Below are 17,768 nucleotides of genomic sequence, written 5' to 3' on the forward strand. Positions count from 1 at the left end.
ATCTGCCATGACCTTTCCTGGGAAAGTCACATTTCCAGCCTTGCCTCAAAAGCCAGTCGCCGACTGGGAATCCTCCGTCGTGCAAAGTCCTTCCTCGGCCCTCTTGAGCTCCTGACTACTTACAAAGCTTTTGTCCGTAGCCTGATGGAGTACTGCTCTCCCCTCTGGGCTGGTGCTCCTGCCTCCCACCTTTCTCGACTTCACGCTGTCGAAACCAGGGCTTTTAAGATCATTGGCATCTCCCGCAATGAAGCTGAGTCTTTGGGCCTCTCACTCAATCACCGCAGGTTGGTCGGTGGTCTTTCTGTCTTCTACCGACTCCTCTCCAGCCTTGCCCCCCTGCTCTCTCTGCGATTTGTCCCAACCACATTTCCACAGGGCGCTCAAGGTCCGCCAACAACCCCCTTCTGGTAAAACTACCAAAATCACGAATCACTGCTCATCTTCACTCTTTCATTCCTCTTTTTCCCGCCTTTGGAATAAACTTCCTCACTCTATTCTTTCCCATTCTTCCCTCCAGGCTTTCAAAACAGCTGTTCACCACCACCTCTTATCTTCCCCCATCCAAATCCTCGATCTTTTCTACCCCCGATAATCCACCCAAGCCCACTTCCTTCAATTCTCCTGCTTTCCTTCCTGAAAGTCCCTGTAATGTCCATCTTCTCTTCGCCATGTTCCCCGTCCCATCCCCATCCCTCTCCCTTCCACAGTTCACCTGTGTCTGTTCCCCAATGTTTTGTCCCTTCCACTCCCACCCCTCTTGTCTCATGCCTCCTTGCTGTGAGTTGTGTGTTAGCTCTCATACGAGCCTCGACCAAGGTATACAAAAAAAAAAAACAAAAAAAAAAAAAAAAAAAAAACAAACAAAGAACCAAAAAAAAAAAAAACTTTATTTTTCGCTCCATAACAATTCTCATTTCCATTTGAATTTCCTTCTGCTTCTGGTTCTATACCCTCCCCCACTTTTTTCTCCAAAATGAATCCACATTAAATATAAACGCTTCTTTAAAAAAAAAAATCATTTTAAGAATGCATCTCAATCCTTGTAGTATCTCCATAAATGCTACACGTGTTCTTCTCCTCTATGATATGTCTCATCTTCACAAGGATTATTTCAGCTCTGCGGCTGGTCTACCATCCTCTCCTTCCCCTCCCCACACTCATTCAGCGTTGCATTTCTCAGTGCCTTCAACAAGCGATCTTATCTCCCATTCTATGATCTTTATCTCCTTTCATCAAAGTTGGGAATTTGGAATCAGAATAAGTGTCCATCCCCACCCCACCCCACCCCTCATAGCTTCATGCCCCCCTTTCTGCATCCACCCCCCCACTCTCTCAATGCTTCTCCCTCACGCCATCCTCTTAATGCGTCCCCACACCCCACCCTCTAAAACCTTTCCACGCACCCCACACACTGAAACCTTCCTCCGCACCCCACACAATCGCACCTTCCCCCTCATCTTGCCCCTGCAAAGCCTCTTCTCCCCCCCCTGATATTTATAACTGTGTGAACCTCAAACTTTTGAGGTCTCCATTCTAAACTAACAGGTGTCTCAATCTGGCATTCTTCGTTACTCTCCAAACTCTGCCTTTGGCACCCAAGGCAAACTCCACACATACCTTACTGACTTGCTCGATTCTCGTAGCCAACGTGTATGGCTCTCAATGGAATGGAATCCTTTCAATGGAATGGAATCTCCTTTGCCCGTCAAGGCTGAATTGCTCCAAGGCAGTGTTGTGGACCCAGTTCTATTCCTGATCTTCATCAATGATCTTTCTGATTCTCTGGGAAACCCCCTTTATCTATTTGCTGATGACACCACCTTCTGCCATGACATCTCTCATCCTTCATACAGGCAGGCTGCAGCCTCTTCCTGCTCTTCAGACCTTGACAAAATCACAAGCTGGTCAAGCACTTGAAATATGTTTTTTAATCTTGACAAATCACACACTCTCACTGTCTCTCTCTGAAAAGACCATCTGACAAACCCTCCTAGCTACGTTCTTGACAACCCTCTTGATGAAGTTCAGTCATTCAAACTCCTGGCTTTTACTATCAGCCATGATCTTTCTTGGGCAAACCACATTTCAAAGCCGGCCTCCATTTTTACCTGCCGACTGGGCATCTTCCATTACACAAAATCCTTCCTTGGCATACCTGAACTCCTATCCACTGACGAGGCATTCATCTGCAGCTTGATGGAGTACTACTCTCCCCTCGAAGGGTGGTTTCCGTGCCTCTCATCCTGCTTGGCTTGATGTCATGGAAACAAAGGACTTCAAGATTATTGGAATCTCCCATGATGAAGCTGAGTCTGTCAGTGGTCTCTGTCTTCTAACACCTTCTTTCTGCTCTTGCAACCTCTGCTCTTTCCATGCTTTGTCCCCCTCCCTCCCCCACCCGCAGGTTTTCTGCAGGGCTCACATGGTCCACCATCAACGCGCTTCTGGTGAAACTTCTGAAACCCAGGATCACTGCTCACCTCCATTCATTTGTTCCTATTTTTTTCCCCACCTGTGGAACCAACTTCCACAATCTCATCAGTCTCATTCTTCCCTCCAGGTTTTAAAGAGAGCTTTTCACCATCTCTGTTTTGAAAACCATGATCTTGTCTATCCTCATTAACCCCCCACCAAATTGCTCCTCCTTCCAAATTTCAAGTTTTCCCTCGAGAGTTTCCTTCTGTATCCATCTTGTCCATCCCATGCCTCTCCTGCCCCCCCTCTGCCCCCCATTTCTCCCCACACCCATTGTTTGTCCAAGTCTCCTTCTATCTTGGCCTTCAACTCTGCTATTGGTGTTTCCCCCCCTTTCTCTGCTGTTTCCCCTCCCCCTTTCTCTGCTGTTCCCCCCCCCTTTCTCTGCTGTTCCCCCCCCCTTTCTCTGCTGTTTCTTTTATCCTGCTATGCCCTTATCCGTTCAGTGTACTTGTACGAGCTGTCCCATGAGTCTTGACAATATACCAAAAAAATTTGATTTTTATACTTGACCACTATAGAGGATAAATCACCTTTTTTACACTTTCAGAAACCGTTCATTTCACAGTACTTGGACAAAATATGGCATTTTACATCATCTTGACCAATCACATTTAGTGCTAGTAGGCCCTGCCCATGTCCTTTTTTCTCAAGATTGCCCAGGGTAAGGTGGTCTCTGAATTATCTTGGTGGTGGTGTTGTTTTACCTGGGAAATAAACTAATATGATTCATCTCATGGTTTTCACTCTTATGCTGCATGTCATTTGTGTTATTGCTCTATTTTGTTGTGGCCTACTTGGAAGGATTGCAAGTCTTGAAATGGACAGATAGTTATGATCTTGTGGCATACAGTAACAATAGACATTTCCTAGTACTTCACAGCCATCTTTGTACATTGACATTTCACAAATACACATGTGTGCCATGGTTGTCTTGCTCTCAGTTGCCTTTCAAAATGAATTTGCCATCACATGATAGTACTCTGGCTAAATTCTAAATTGCCCCTGGGAAGGCAACGGCAAGCTATCGAGCATATTTATTGCTATAAAGATTTATTTAGTAGCACCTTCCTTCCTATCAAGAGGATGGTTTATCGGATTGGATCAAAATGTCTTGTGTGACCCACATACATGTTGATGGAGATGTACGTATGTGGGCATGGTGAGTAATGATTTGGTTTGTTTTGAAGTTTGAACTAATGTTTGATTATGGTAATCGGTTTACTTGTTGCCAGTGGTGACCATTTGGTTTCCATTGCAGGTTGTACGTGGGAGTTTGGCTCAATGGTTCAGAAGGTACGGCGACTCCACCCTCAAACTAAGCTCGTGGTCATTGGTTTCAGCATGGGTGGCAACATCGTGTGCAAATACCTCGGAGAGGACTGTGCCAATCAGGATGGGGTGCTGTGTGCCGTGAGTGTGGGCCAGGGCTACAATGCACTCAAGTGAGTGTAAAGTGGCAGATCGACACTTCTGCATTGGGCATTTATGAGGTTGCTCATGATGGTGTCTGACTGGGCAGGAAGTTTATAAAGTACATTGCATCGTTTTATTGCTGCACATGGAAGATTTTGAAGTTTGATGCCATTTTACAAGTTACTTTGAGTGCTTTTGAAAAATAAAATATATTTATAAGAAACCAAGCTAGCAAACATTCTGAAGTGAAAAAAAACTAAATGAGCAACTTGTTTGCAAACTTCAAGGATAAAAATGTTTTACTTTTACCTTATCTTTCTTAAAGCAGCAGATTAAGAAAATGTGCTTACATTTTGGAAGGAGACTCTGCCCCGAATGAAGCTAAAACTGCAAACAAAAGAAGATATGTTCTGTTTGATGTACAAGGTTATCCTTCAGCTGTCATATTGCAGACATATCCAAGAGAGGAAATGCCAAACTTGCAATCATCGGGAGGTCATTCTCAGCACTGGGGCAGGAAAGGCCGACTCCGACTTTACAAAACCATATTACGACCAACACTGGAATACTGAACTCGGTATGGTGCCCAATGTGTAAGAAGGATGAGGATCTACTTGGAAAAACTCCAACAGAGAGCAACCAGACTGTATCCTGACCTCCAACACTTGAAATATTCAGACAGATTGAGAGCATTGAAATTGCCTTCACTAGTCTGTGGGAGACAATGGGCTGAACTCGTCCAGATCTTCAAAATCGGTAAGGGAAGACCAGACTCTGTGGCATAATGGTTTAGAGCATCTGCTCTACATCTGGGAGGTCAGCAATTCGAACCCTGGCCAAGTCGTACCAAAGACATTTGTCCTTAAGTGTGGAGAGAAAAGCAACGTCATAAAGATGACATCGTTGGTACCCAGAGTGCACCTCTCCCAATCTAAGCAGCTGTGTTTGTGTCTAGTCTGGTGTTGTCTCATGTATCGATCTGTCTGCGTGTGTCCATTATTTGTGTCACCACTCTTACATGAGCATTACAGCCTGTTAAAAAGAAAATAAAAAATGATGTCCATAAATTATTTGTGATGAATGAGGGCTCGAGAACTAGAGAATATGACACGAAGATAAGGAAATGGCACTGCAGTCTATCCCAACGAAGCCAAACACTGTCAGAAGCCTCAACAAATGCAATGCACTACCATGATACATTGACAATGTGCTTAAGATAAACCAATTCAAGTCTGCATTGGAGAAACATGGGATTGACCTTCCACTGAAAATCCTTACCAATGAGGATCCAGTACAGTGAGTTCTTTCGTTCGTATGCAGCACAAGGCTGCAGGGTAGCATTATTGACCAAGAGCGTGGCTGTACTACTGATGCAATACCATCTGCTCATTAGGGCTGGAATTTTGAACTTGGCCATGGTGCCAGTGATAGCTCGCCTACTCTTTACCAAGGATACAGTGGGATCTTTAATTTCCACGAATGAATCCCAGCAAACAGGACACATGCTTAACCTCCATCTGAGGGACTGCACAAACACACTGATGAATCGCCTTGCTTGTGAAACACCGGAATAACATTTTATAGCTCGTTCTGGATTCAAACCCAGGCTAGACATCCTACAGGTGAGTCTATGTACCTCTTGGCCATCCTGTCAGCCCTCCAGTAGAGTAACGAGGAACAAATAAACAATGCTTCACATCTTGACATTCAGTAAATTATGTTATTGATGAAAGGTGACGTCTTGGTTCACATTTTGCAACTTTTGCTTTTCAAACTACTCCCATGTATTTACCTGGACTATCGGTGTGTCATCGTTTAGGTATGCGCATTAAAGGTGTGACCGTGCCTCTACGTTTATCGAATGTTTATATTTAGGCAAATTCTTGAAGTTTTGGAGAGAGTGCTCATCGCATGACACAAATTGTGGAATCAAGTGATAATATATCTATTTTTTTTATTAGTTTGTGACTTGCTTGACACTCATGAAAGGACTTTGAACACTACAGTTGAAAATTTCAGACCAATTACAGGGTTGTTTGTAATTTTGAAGCATTATCATGCATTTTCAGATTAACTTCACTTTCGGTGTTTTGGACTTCACTTTCATTGGAAGAGATGCAGCAAGAGCTGCAACCCAAATAATAATAATAATACTCATTTCAAGGGGTGGGGGAGCTTAAGCTAACAAAAAAAAAATGGAAATACAGGAATGTACGATGACGTGTTGTCTGGAGATATCAATAAATATAGGCTACATCAAATGCAGGGAATCTTATTCACAGCAAAACTGAATCTGGTGGAATGTTGTGTAGTTGCTTTATCTTATGGGATGGGGGAAAGAGGTTATTTAAAAGGTTCCCTTTTCAAAGGGTTTTGGAGCAAAAAAACATGACTTTTATAATGGAATCTGAAAACTCATTCACTGTTGGGAAAAATGTGTGACATTGGCTGGAAACTACGTACAGTGCCATGCCAGACTAAAATGAACACCTGTGATTGTTAAAATGCCATTTGTTTATAATCTGGGATGTGTGCATAATCAAAGGATTGCATATTGTTATAATGAATCCAGTCTAGAGGGAGAAAGGGGGGATAGACAAGAATAGTTATTTCATAGTCCATGTTAACAAGTGTGATATTCCTTTAAATAATATAATGTGTTTCGAAAGATCTAGTCTTCCCGCCCAAGTGTCTCAATCTCCACTCTGCCTTTCACCACTCCCTACAATCTAAAACCTTCCCATCGTACATCTGTCTCTCTGTGCAATTTTCCGTGATAAGCAGCGAATCGGCACAGCCAACAGTGACCCCAAATTCGACTAAAGCTCACCAGACAGCCTTAAACAAGGCCAGCCATCATCATCTGTCAAAGATCTGGAATTGTGCTCGCTTCATGGCCAATGGGCGCAAACTCACTAATCAAGATGTGCCAAATTCAAGGCCACCAGATGGCAGGAGGTAATAAAAGATGGACAGAGCACACTCTGGCTGGCAGTACCTTGTTGGGTGGTTGTTGCTGTTTGTGTCATTGGAGTGCTGGTGCACTGTGATTGTAGAAGCACACATTACATGGCAGCAGACTGCCGCATGCCTAGACAAGACCCCGACCGTGTGCGAGCAGGACTCACACCACACAGGTTTCTTTTTGTCTTGTTATCTCTCTCAGTCTCGTCCTCCCCAAGTGCATGTTTTTTTTGTGAAGGTTATTTGTTAAGCCAACATGGTTTCAGGGCACGTCGGGTAAATTTATTAATTGGTTACTGTCTGTGATCGCCACTGCGTGGCCATGTTCTTCCTCCCCTTTTCTCCCCATAAGAAATTCCCATTTTGATGAAACGTTGAGTGGTCATAGGGAGTGGGCTTCATTGTGCTGAGTGAAATTGGCTTATTAACCTGTTACACGGGCAGATTGAGTTCCCACAACAAATGCGAATCGCTAACAAAACTTCGCTCTGCTCTTCCTGTCAGCAGATTCGCCATGGTCGTGTGTTCTCAGGTATTTTTGTTTGCCAATTCACGCCAAATTAACCCAGCGGGCATGGAGATCTTTTCGTCCCATACCTGCCGGTTGGCATGATGGTCATTGAAGGCTGCGCGATCATAACACTTTACTGTATTAGTATCTGGTGGCATGTCCTTTGGCATCATATAGTTCCTGAACCCGTGAAGGCATTGAATGAATGATTATCGAGTATGACAATCTCATCCAGATTCTGCCGAATGTAGATTTTCTTTCAGTTTTTTTTCTCGAATCAGAATATGTCATCCATTTGATTGTGTTTGTATCACAGGTTGTTAAAATTAAGTTTGTTTACAATCATGGTGTTCATTTTATTCTCGCAGTACACTGTGTAGCAAAGGATTACTATCTGTAGAATGGAAAACTCATCTTTCAGAAGACTTGTGTCGGTCAAAAATGATTGATAGAATATTGTATGTAGTCATACATACATACACACATACATATATATGCACGTATGTACGTATATATTGTTATGGTTGTGGAAATTCGCATTACACCATAAAGAGTCCTCAGGTGAGATATCTCGGTAAGTCCATGTGTAGTTAGCCCAAACCCGTTGTATAGAGGGAATATGTGTGATTCATCTGGGCTGCGACGCCTTGAGTTAGCCATTTTTCTTTCTTTGTCGTTATTTTGAACCAACCACGTCTCAACCACCATTACAACAACCACCTTAACCACAATGCCAACCATGCCACCATCACAACAACCACGACCACCCCAACTACCAACCGCACCACCTGTGAACACTGAACGTCGGGCTGTCTAGGGCCCGTTCGGCGATCGGTGCCAAACACATCGAGCCACGAGCACGAATGGCGGCCTTTCTGAGGGAGAATTCGGATACAGAAGGCTTCATGCCCCTTTTTCTCCGTCCAATGGGCAAGCGTCGGTTTGTATGGCCCCGCCTCCAAGCACGATGAACGTGGATTCTCCACGAGCAGAATTTGGATCGGGAATGCTTCACGCCCCCTTTCTGCCCGACCAATGGCTGAACAGAGGGTGGCGTGGCCCCGCCTCCAATCGCGTTTTGATCCGAATATTTGCATATAGGCTCCTCCTGAGACCTATAAAGATGCGAGCGCAAGGCGACTCGCGCGCGTGAGTTGAGTTCCGGAGAGAGTTGAGCTGGGAGGAGTTCGAGAACAGTTGGAGAGAAGTTGCGGAGGAGTTGCAGGGGAGACGGCGGACGGCAACGAGGTTGCGGTGTGGTGGTCGCTCGTCTCGTCGCGGGATCCAAGCCAACCAGCCATACCCCTCTCCCTAAGCATCAGGGATTATTCCCCCCCCCATTCGCGCTGAGATAGTGCCGAGGGGGCCCCCGTTCCTCCCCCACCCTAAACGTGGTGCCAACAAGACCACTCGTGCGGAGCACGCCGGAGATGACTCGCCGACCACGCCAGGGCACGGAGTCGGGGCGCAGCGGCGCGAACATTGCGGCTTGCCCGCCATCGCGTCACGAGGACGCGGGTAAGACCTCCCCGGTCTCATGGACCTGGCCGATCCTCCAGGATCCACCTACATTTGGTTTACGGACCTGTCTGCCTACTTGCTTATGAGGGTGGCTTTCTTTCTTTCGGGTTGAATGCATGCTGTGGCGCCATGTCTTGCAAAGTAGAAACTGTTTAAGTGCATGTAAGTAAACCTTTGCTTTTATTCGGTTGTAGCTCTGCATTTGCTTTTGTTGCATCATTGTATTGCTGTATATACGTGCTTCGGTGTGTGTCCGTATTAAAGTGCATTGCTTGTTGAACTGTTTCCCGCTTTGCTTCATCTCCTTCCTTTTGATGAATCTCCATCTTGCATCATGTAAGGGATTCGATAGTGGGTTTAAAACGCCCGGTAATTAATCGGAACTGTCAAGGCTGACGATAACTCCGCTCTGTTATCCCTGTTATACGGAACGAACCGCTTAAGTGGTTTGTGTCCGGAGTCGGCCTGTGGCGTGGTACGATCGCCCGGTCGACCACTCACGCAGGTACTTGGGTAGGTCGAATTTGGCTAGCAACCCTATCCTGCGCGGGTGGGCAATTGGCACGATCGTGGTGAGGTTAAACCCCCACCCGTGACTGGTTCCGGGTGATAGTTCCCGGAGGGTCACGACTGAATTGTCCGTTCCGGTGGGTGAGGCGGCCGCCATTCGAGTTACGTGGCCGATCGCACGCCGGGCGGGCCAGAATTCGCAACAATATGTTCATACATACATGTGCTGAGTTTCGCTAGTGCAGGTTTGGTCCTTCGAGATTTTGTGGAATACATTTGACTTCCCCTTGTATACAAGGTTTTCCTCCACAAAAAGACAATTTTTAAACTTTGCAATGAACGTTTTCTGTGTATAAACCGACAATGTATCAAATGTCTGTCCTTTACAGAGCGCAGCCAACATTTCTGCAGTGGGACAATTTCCGCAGGTTTTACAACTTCATCATGGCAGACAACATGAAACGCATTATTTTGAGCAACAGGTATGCACAGAAAAATATTTTGTAATTTCTCTTTTTGAGCTGCGTATTATAAACTAACATTTTAAACATTTTATCTGCCAATGTATGAATATAATAGTTCTGTTTTAATTGTGATATTCCTGCTCACCATTTATTAGGTGTATTGAAGAACAGTTGGAATAAACGTTTACTCGTGAAAATTCTGCTTCAAGTTCATCAAACCCTCTCTATTCAGGACTCACGATATGAAACAAACCATGTGCAGTATTGAGAAAACTAACTAACTCGTGAAAAGTCCGTGGTTAATACATCTTTGACCTCGGGGAAGATGTGGAATGTCCTTGAGTAAAAGGAAAATATCTCTGGCAAGCACAAGAACTAGTGAAAAATTCAACTGATAAAGTAATATCCACAACCTGGTCGTGTCCATCGTTTCTGGTGAGGTCATTCTCTCTCGATGAAGGTTTGCCGAGAAGTAAAAGAATTCGCCTTTTCTTTTTTCCTTTCCCAATTGTGGAAAAAGCACCCAGAAAGAAAAGCATCAATTGTTAAAAACAGTAAAACCAAGCTTCGTGGTAGAACAGTCGCACGACTCTTGGAATAGTGTCACCAATGGTAGGAGACCCGACATTTCTAAAGACTAAAATATATCAACCTCCTCCCTCCCCTCAATTCACCCTGCTGGTTTGTAACACCATGCAGGAGTCTACATATTATGTATGCAGATTGACAAAACGTAAATGGTTAACTCCCCTCTTACCTCTCTGAATTGGCCCACACATAACCCTCTCCTCCTCCTCCTCATCCTCTTCCTCCTCATCCTCCTCCTCCTCCTCCCCTTACTACTAGCTCTTCTCATTTTTATTTCTGATCACTACCCAATTCCCTCGTCCTCTGTATTTTTCTTTCACTCAATTTTATTTTTAATTTACCCCTTTTGTAGCAGTAAATATGATGCCCTTCATCAAGATTGTTGAATCTCATTTTTGTAGGACATTCAAATCAATATACTTATCTTGATCATTTTTTCTCATACAAAAGATGATCTCGCATTGATAAAAAAAGAAGAAGCTAATTTCACAACAGATTGGTTAGGTCGGCCGAGTTTTTTTTTTTTTTTCTTCTTGCAATCAGAATCCAGGATGAATGGCTTACCTTTACTCTCAAGGTTCTTAGCTTGAGGAAAGCTTAGTGTGCCGAGTCAGCTGTGCAGTTTAAATGGCCCATTGTTTCGGGGCCTTTGTAATCTCTCATTCATAATTTGGTCAGTTGAGACTACTTTCAGCTTCCAACTTTTTGTCACAGCATGGCTGTAGTATCCTGCTACGGCAAAGAAGACTTTCATGCGAGACTTGTGGCTGTCCACATGCAGCAATTGAGCATGACAGTTGACAATCTTATTATATATATATATATATACACATTAATTTATGTTTATTTTATTTTTTTGCAGGGACATGATTTTTGGAGAAAATGGCCACAACAGACATGTGGACCTGGAGGACATGGATTTGAGAATGCTGTACATGGCAACCTCCCTCGTTCAAATTGACGACAATATTATGAGGTGCTCTTGCCAAAAGGCAAATTCGAGTGTGTCAAGATTTCTTTTTTATATTTTTTTTATGTTCTCATCACATTGTGATATGCTCAGAGATGGCAGTGACCAGTAGTACCCAGCAGGGAGCGCAATGAACGTGCATCAAATGAGTCAGAGTCTCATTGAATGTTTGGCCAACTTGTTTAACAGCAGCCATTTTATGTGCACCACAAACATCGCAACATGATTGTGATGAAAGCAATCAATGATAAGTAATGGCACTAATTCCATCCAGATTGGGAGGAGGAAGGAAAATGGAGCAAAATTATTGCTCTATCCCTCCACTCTCAGGACTTGTATCATAATTCAGCATTTAAACCAGAATGATTTGATAAATTGGAGTATAATAGTTTTTAAAGCAATGAAGAAATTGGTTCTGTGAAAAAAAAAAAAATGAAGGAACGAAGATAGAACTTCCAACACCAAAGCATATTGAAGAGGTCATGACATTTTCCGAATTCCAGGTGGCCCAATCAAGGTGACAAAGTAAGTGTTGACCACAGGTTGGGCAAGCAGCATATTCAGACATTTTGCACGGCTCTAATGTCCACAGTGAAATTGGTAGAACAGCCATGGTGGAATAAAAGCAGCTTCTAAACCATAATTGTCACTGAGATTGTAACTTGGCCAATGACCATATGCCAATACCTGCTGATGCTGAGCTGCAGCCACTTTGCACCATGCTGAACCGAATTGGCTTCAACATCACTGGAAGACCATAAGCGTTTTTTGATCTTCATAGTTCTGATCTATGGATACATGATGGTAGATGTTGAGACTGTACGTAATGATTGCAAACAACAGCAGTCACGTGAAGAGCAGCATTTGGCTCTGAGCAAAATTTAGAGATTTGGCCTTTAAACTGGGTGTCCCATCTGCTCGCATCAGTTGGTGGATGTTAAAGTCCATCCAAGAGACGGTGCACACACTAATGCCTTGCCCTGCCTGCGAAACACCAGGATAGCTTTGGCCAAGATGCAAACCCAAACAGCTCAGAGGTAACTCCGCACACCTCTAGGCTATTCTGCCACCCTCTATTACCATTAGGCAACTAACAAAAAAGGTTTCGGAAGAATCTTGCACTGTGATTACCAATTTGTTTGTTTTTGTATTTTTCAGGAAATTTCATGGCTACTCCTCTGTCCAGGAATACTATGAAAAGGAAAGTTGTTCTCATTACCTACACAATGTATGTGCTTCTCTTCCTCGCATTATATTTATACCAGCTGTCCAGCAGGACTTTGCACCCACAATGCACCCGTTTCAGTGTCGGGAAACTTGTGTATGTTAATGTGTGCTTTTATTTCGTTTGTCATTCAATAATAAAAACATCTCTCGGTCTGTCGTTTATGTCCAAACTTTGGGCTTTTAACACCATGTTAGCCAGGACTTGTAATCCCTGACCAACCCAAATAAATTTGATTTTGACTTTAATGGCAAGATAACAGGTGCACCTGGGTTAGCGTGATCACCTCTCACGTGCTGCCAGGTTCTGAGTTTCATCTCTGGCAATATGAAATCCAGCTAAAACTGCTGGTTTGATCCCTTTTCTAGAATGCAGGACACAAAATAATGGAGATTCCCCTCTCTTTGAGGGATTATTTATTTGTCCAAGATTTTTGCAAAGCCCACCTACCAACTGTCTGACAATGATGGCCATAAACAGTCTGAGGACTGATAACTTGTCCAAAGAGTCCAAATACAATTTATTTATTGCTTCTTTTCAAAAGGTCAGCTTGTAGTGCAGTCTACCCAAGGGCATGAAGGTACACTTAGCTTCCAAAATACTGACCTTTGCATCTCACTGATTTGGTGTGGTTTTTCTGAGAAGGATAAACTTGGCATTTCATAGTTTCCTTTTTTATTTTTATTTTTATTTTTTTCATCTGCAGATAGATGACCTCATATGTGAATTTAATTGCAGGTAGTCTTGAAGTGCCTCAGATCTATGCATTTAGATTTATCTTACTGTTTGCACAACTTGATTTGAATAGGTACCATTTGCAAGTGGGAGAGATCTGGATCATTACTCAGGCCAAATTCCACATTCCTTGAATACGTTGTGTGCAGTTGACAAAACTGGTATTATTAAGACCACTCTTAACGCTTAACATTGCATGAGGATCAATCACCAGAGAGTCTCAAAATGCAGATAAAATGAGACCGGATCAGCATTACTGTGGCTATATTTGGTTTCTCCATCTCTGGCACCCGTACTTATTTCCAACTAGCTGAAGTACCCGGTAATACCCGGGACATTTGCCCTATTTTCCTCACGCTAGTTAGACTGAGGCATTAGTTGTATGGAGAAAATTAGGAAGGCTTCTTTTATTCCTCAGATTTATGGAAGGAAGGCTTTATGCTGCTGTAATCCTCAGATAGGTCATAGTTGAAGGCATCCTTGAGCCACTCACTGTTTCTAGCAGCAGTGGCAACTGTCCTTGATGTCCTGGCAAAACCCGGACCTAGAAAGCTGGAACGTGAGTTTTGTGCTTTTCTTGCTCGTCGGTGTGACGCTCTATTTGCAGTTAGGCGACACTCTCTCTCTCTCTCTCTCTCTCTCTCTGCAGCCGACTCTGCTTGCCTGGCTCGTTCATGAACAGATATATCAGCAGTAAGACGTCTCTCTCTCTCTCTCTCTCTCTCTCTCTCTCTCTCTCTCTCTCTCTCTCTCTCTCTCTCTCTCTCTCTCTCTCTCTCTCTCTCTCTCTCTCTCTCTCTCTCTCTCTCTCTCTCTCGTTCTCTCTCTCGTTCTCTCTCTCGTTCTCTCTCTCGTTCTCTCTCTCGTTCTCTCTCTCGTTCTCTCTCTCGTTCTCTCTCTCGTTCTCTCTCTCGTTCTCTCTCTCGTTCTCTCTCTCTCTCTCTCTCTCGTTCTCTCTCTCGTTCTCTCTCTCGTTCTCTCTCTCGTTCTCTCTCTCGTTCTCTCTCTCGTTCTCTCTCTCGTTCTCTCTCTCGTTCTCTCTCTCGTTCTCTCTCTCGTTCTCTCTCTCGTTCTCTCTCTCGTTCTCTCTCTCGTTCTCTCTCTCGTTCTCTCTCTCTCGTTCTCTCTCTCTCGTTCTCTCTCTCTCGTTCTCTCTCTCTCGTTCTCTCTCTCTCGTTCTCTCTCTCTCGTTCTCTCTCTCTCGTTCTCTCTCTCTCGTTCTCTCTCTCTCGTTCTCTCTCTCTCGTTCTCTCTCTCTCGTTCTCTCTCTCTCGTTCTCTCTCTCTCGTTCTCTCTCTCTCGTTCTCTCTCTCTCGTTCTCTCTCTCTCGTTCTCTCTCTCTCGTTCTCTCTCTCTCGTTCTCTCTCTCTCGTTCTCTCTCTCTCGTTCTCTCTCTCTCGTTCTCTCTCTCTCGTTCTCTCTCTCTCGTTCTCTCTCTCTCGTTCTCTCTCTCTCGTTCTCTCTCTCTCGTTCTCTCTCTCTCGTTCTCTCTCTCTCGTTCTCTCTCTCTCGTTCTCTCTCTCTCGTTCTCTCTCTCTCGTTCTCTCTCTCTCGTTCTCTCTCTCTCGTTCTCTCTCTCTCGTTCTCTCTCTCTCGTTCTCTCTCTCTCGTTCTCTCTCTCTCGTTCTCTCTCTCTCGTTCTCTCTCTCTCGTTCTCTCTCTCTCGTTCTCTCTCTCTCGTTCTCTCTCTCTCGTTCTCTCTCTCTCGTTCTCTCTCTCTCGTTCTCTCTCTCTCGTTCTCTCTCTCTCGTTCTCTCTCTCTCGTTCTCTCTCTCTCTTTCTCTCTCTCGTTCTCTCTCTCTCGTTCTCTCTCTCTCGTTCTCTCTCTCTCGTTCTCTCTCTCTCGTTCTCTCTCTCTCGTTTTCTCTCTCTCTCTCTCTCGTTCTCTCTCTCTCGTTCTCTCTCTCTCGTTCTCTCTCTCTCGTTCTCTCTCTCTCGTTCTCTCTCTCTCGTTCTCTCTCTCTCGTTCTCTCTCTCTCGTTCTCTCTCTCTCGTTCTCTCTCTCTCGTTCTCTCTCTCTCGTTCTCTCTCTCTCGTTCTCTCTCTCTCGTTCTCTCTCTCTCGTTCTCTCTCTCTCGTTCTCTCTCTCTCGTTCTCTCTCTCGTTCTCTCTCTCTCGTTCTCTCTCTCTCGTTCTCTCTCTCTCGTTCTCTCTCTCTCGTTCTCTCTCTCTCGTTCTCTCTCTCTCGTTCTCTCTCTCTCGTTCTCTCTCTCTCGTTCTCTCTCTCTCGTTCTCTCTCTCTCGTTCTCTCTCTCTCGTTCTCTCTCTCTCGTTCTCTCTCTCTCGTTCTCTCTCTCTCGTTCTCTCTCTCTCGTTCTCTCTCTCTCGTTCTCTCTCTCTCGTTCTCTCTCTCTCGTTCTCTCTCTCTCGTTCTCTCTCTCTCGTTCTCTCTCTCTCGTTCTCTCTCTCTCGTTCTCTCTCTCTCGTTCTCTCTCTCTCGTTCTCTCTCTCTCGTTCTCTCTCTCTCGTTCTCTCTCTCTCGTTCTCTCTCTCTCGTTCTCTCTCTCTCGTTCTCTCTCTCTCGTTCTCTCTCTCTCGTTCTCTCTCTCTCGTTCTCTCTCTCTCGTTCTCTCTCTCTCGTTCTCTCTCTCTCGTTCTCTCTCTCTCGTTCTCTCTCTCTCGTTCTCTCTCTCTCGTTCTCTCTCTCTCTCCCTCCAGCTGACTCCGCTTGCCTGGCTCTTTCATGAGCAGATCGATCAGCAGTTAGCTGTTGCCGTGCGCATGCAGTTCGAGAATTCAAATAACAGGAGGAGAATGTGTATGTTTAAAAAGTCAACGAATACGAACATTTTGTATTTAAAAAAAAAACCCTAGCGTTTTTAACCATGAAGCCTTTTGTTATGATTAATACGCCGGCGCACTATTCGAAAGCCATTTTTTTTTCTCATTGAAATTTTATTTATATATATATATATATATATTTCTTTTCATTTTTATGGAGAGCCACTGAGCACATCCTGGAGCTGAATGTTGGTTCTATATATGTGTAAAGTTTCATCAAGATCGGTTCACTGGTCGAGGAGCTTATTCGTTACAAAAAAACAGACAGAAGGACTGCCATTTATATAGTCGATTTCATTTCATTTTTATGGAGAGCCACTTAGCGCATCCTGGAGCTGAATGTTAGTTCTATATATGTGTAAAGTTTCATTAAGATCGGTTCACTGGTCTCGGAGCTTATTCGTTACAAAAAAACAGACAGAAGGACTGCCAGTTATATAGTATACTGAACAAAAATATAAACGCACCAAGCGCAAATATATAAACGCACCAAGCGATTGTTACTATTTTACCTCGAACTCATTAATACTAAATCTTCACAACAATTTGGTTATAGAATCCATGACAATTGAGCATTAAATTTCAAAGAGTTCCTTGAGAATTCTGGCGACAGTCTTTGCGCTACAACAGCCGACACAACCGAGGTGTCACTGTCAGAGTTCACACAGTCAGTAGCGGGTGTGTCCACCGTTGGCGTCGCGCAGAGCGGTGCATCTCCGGCGCATGGACATCACCAGATTATCGATGGTGGCCTGAGGGATGTTTTCCCATTCCTCCTGGAGAGCCACATGGAGCTGGCGGACGTTCTCTGGGACTGCGTAACATTGTCGTACGCGTCGATCAAGAACGTCCCAAAGGTGCTCGAAGGGCGACATGTCGGGAGAATATGGAGGCCAGTCGAGGACATCAATGTCCTCCTCACCGAGGAAGTCCATGCAGATCCTGGCAACATGGGGGCGAGCATTGTCGTGCTGAAACGTCACATGGTGAAGGCGCACAAACGGCACGACGATGGGTCTGAGTATCTCGTCCCTGTACCGCTGCCCGTTCAAGTTGCCTTCAATGAAATGAAGCCGAGTGCGCTCTCCATGGCATATGCCTGCCCACACCATAACACTGGCACCACCGTGTGACACCCGACGAAGGACATTGGCGTCAGTGTAGCGCTCCCCAGCCCGACGCCAGACGCGGAGTCTGCCATCAGCCCGATACAGCTGGAACCGCGACTCATCGGTGAACAGCACTCTCCTCCATCGTGCGAGGGTCCAGCGCAAGTGAACATTGGCCCAGTTCAGTCGGGTCTGACGCCGGACTGCAGTGAGGTCGAGTCCCCGGTGTGGTCGGCGGGCTCGGAGGTTGGCCTCCCTCAAGCGGTTACGCACCGTCTGGGCTGAAATGCGCCTGTTATGCAGCCCGACAGTCTCATCGGCAGTCCTCGTGGCCGGTCGGAGTCGATCCCGGAGATGTTGCAGCCTCATGTGACGATCCTGACCGGCGGTGGTCACACGTGGTGGCCGGGCATGTGGGCGGTTCACGGTGCTTCCAGTCTCTCTGAGGCGCGTTCTCAGGCGGCTAATGGTGGAGTGGTGGACATTGAAGTGTGCT

At 45.0% G+C, this 17,768-nt stretch overlaps 1 protein-coding gene across 3 annotated transcripts in view; it reads left to right on the forward strand.

Moving 5' to 3' along the window:
• Nucleotides 1-17,768, forward strand: part of ABHD2 (abhydrolase domain containing 2, acylglycerol lipase) — a 79,873-nt gene that overhangs the window by 55,918 nt on the left and 6,187 nt on the right. For 2 of the 3 annotated variants that reach the window (XM_085877519.1, XM_085877517.1), the window contains 4 exons: nt 3,740-3,923; nt 9,790-9,882; nt 11,315-11,428; nt 12,581-12,650. In XM_085877519.1, coding sequence (XP_085733645.1) covers nt 3,740-3,923; nt 9,790-9,882; nt 11,315-11,428; nt 12,581-12,650 — 461 coding nt within the window. The remainder of the gene's footprint in view (nt 1-3,739; nt 3,924-9,789; nt 9,883-11,314; nt 11,429-12,580; nt 12,651-17,768) is intronic. The other variant, XM_085877518.1, reaches the window with a different exon arrangement.

Source organism: Eptatretus burgeri, chromosome 4, assembly GCF_056783735.1.
Source record: "Eptatretus burgeri isolate ZD-2024b chromosome 4, Ebu_testis_v1, whole genome shotgun sequence".
NCBI classification, from domain to species: domain Eukaryota; kingdom Metazoa; phylum Chordata; class Myxini; order Myxiniformes; family Myxinidae; genus Eptatretus; species Eptatretus burgeri.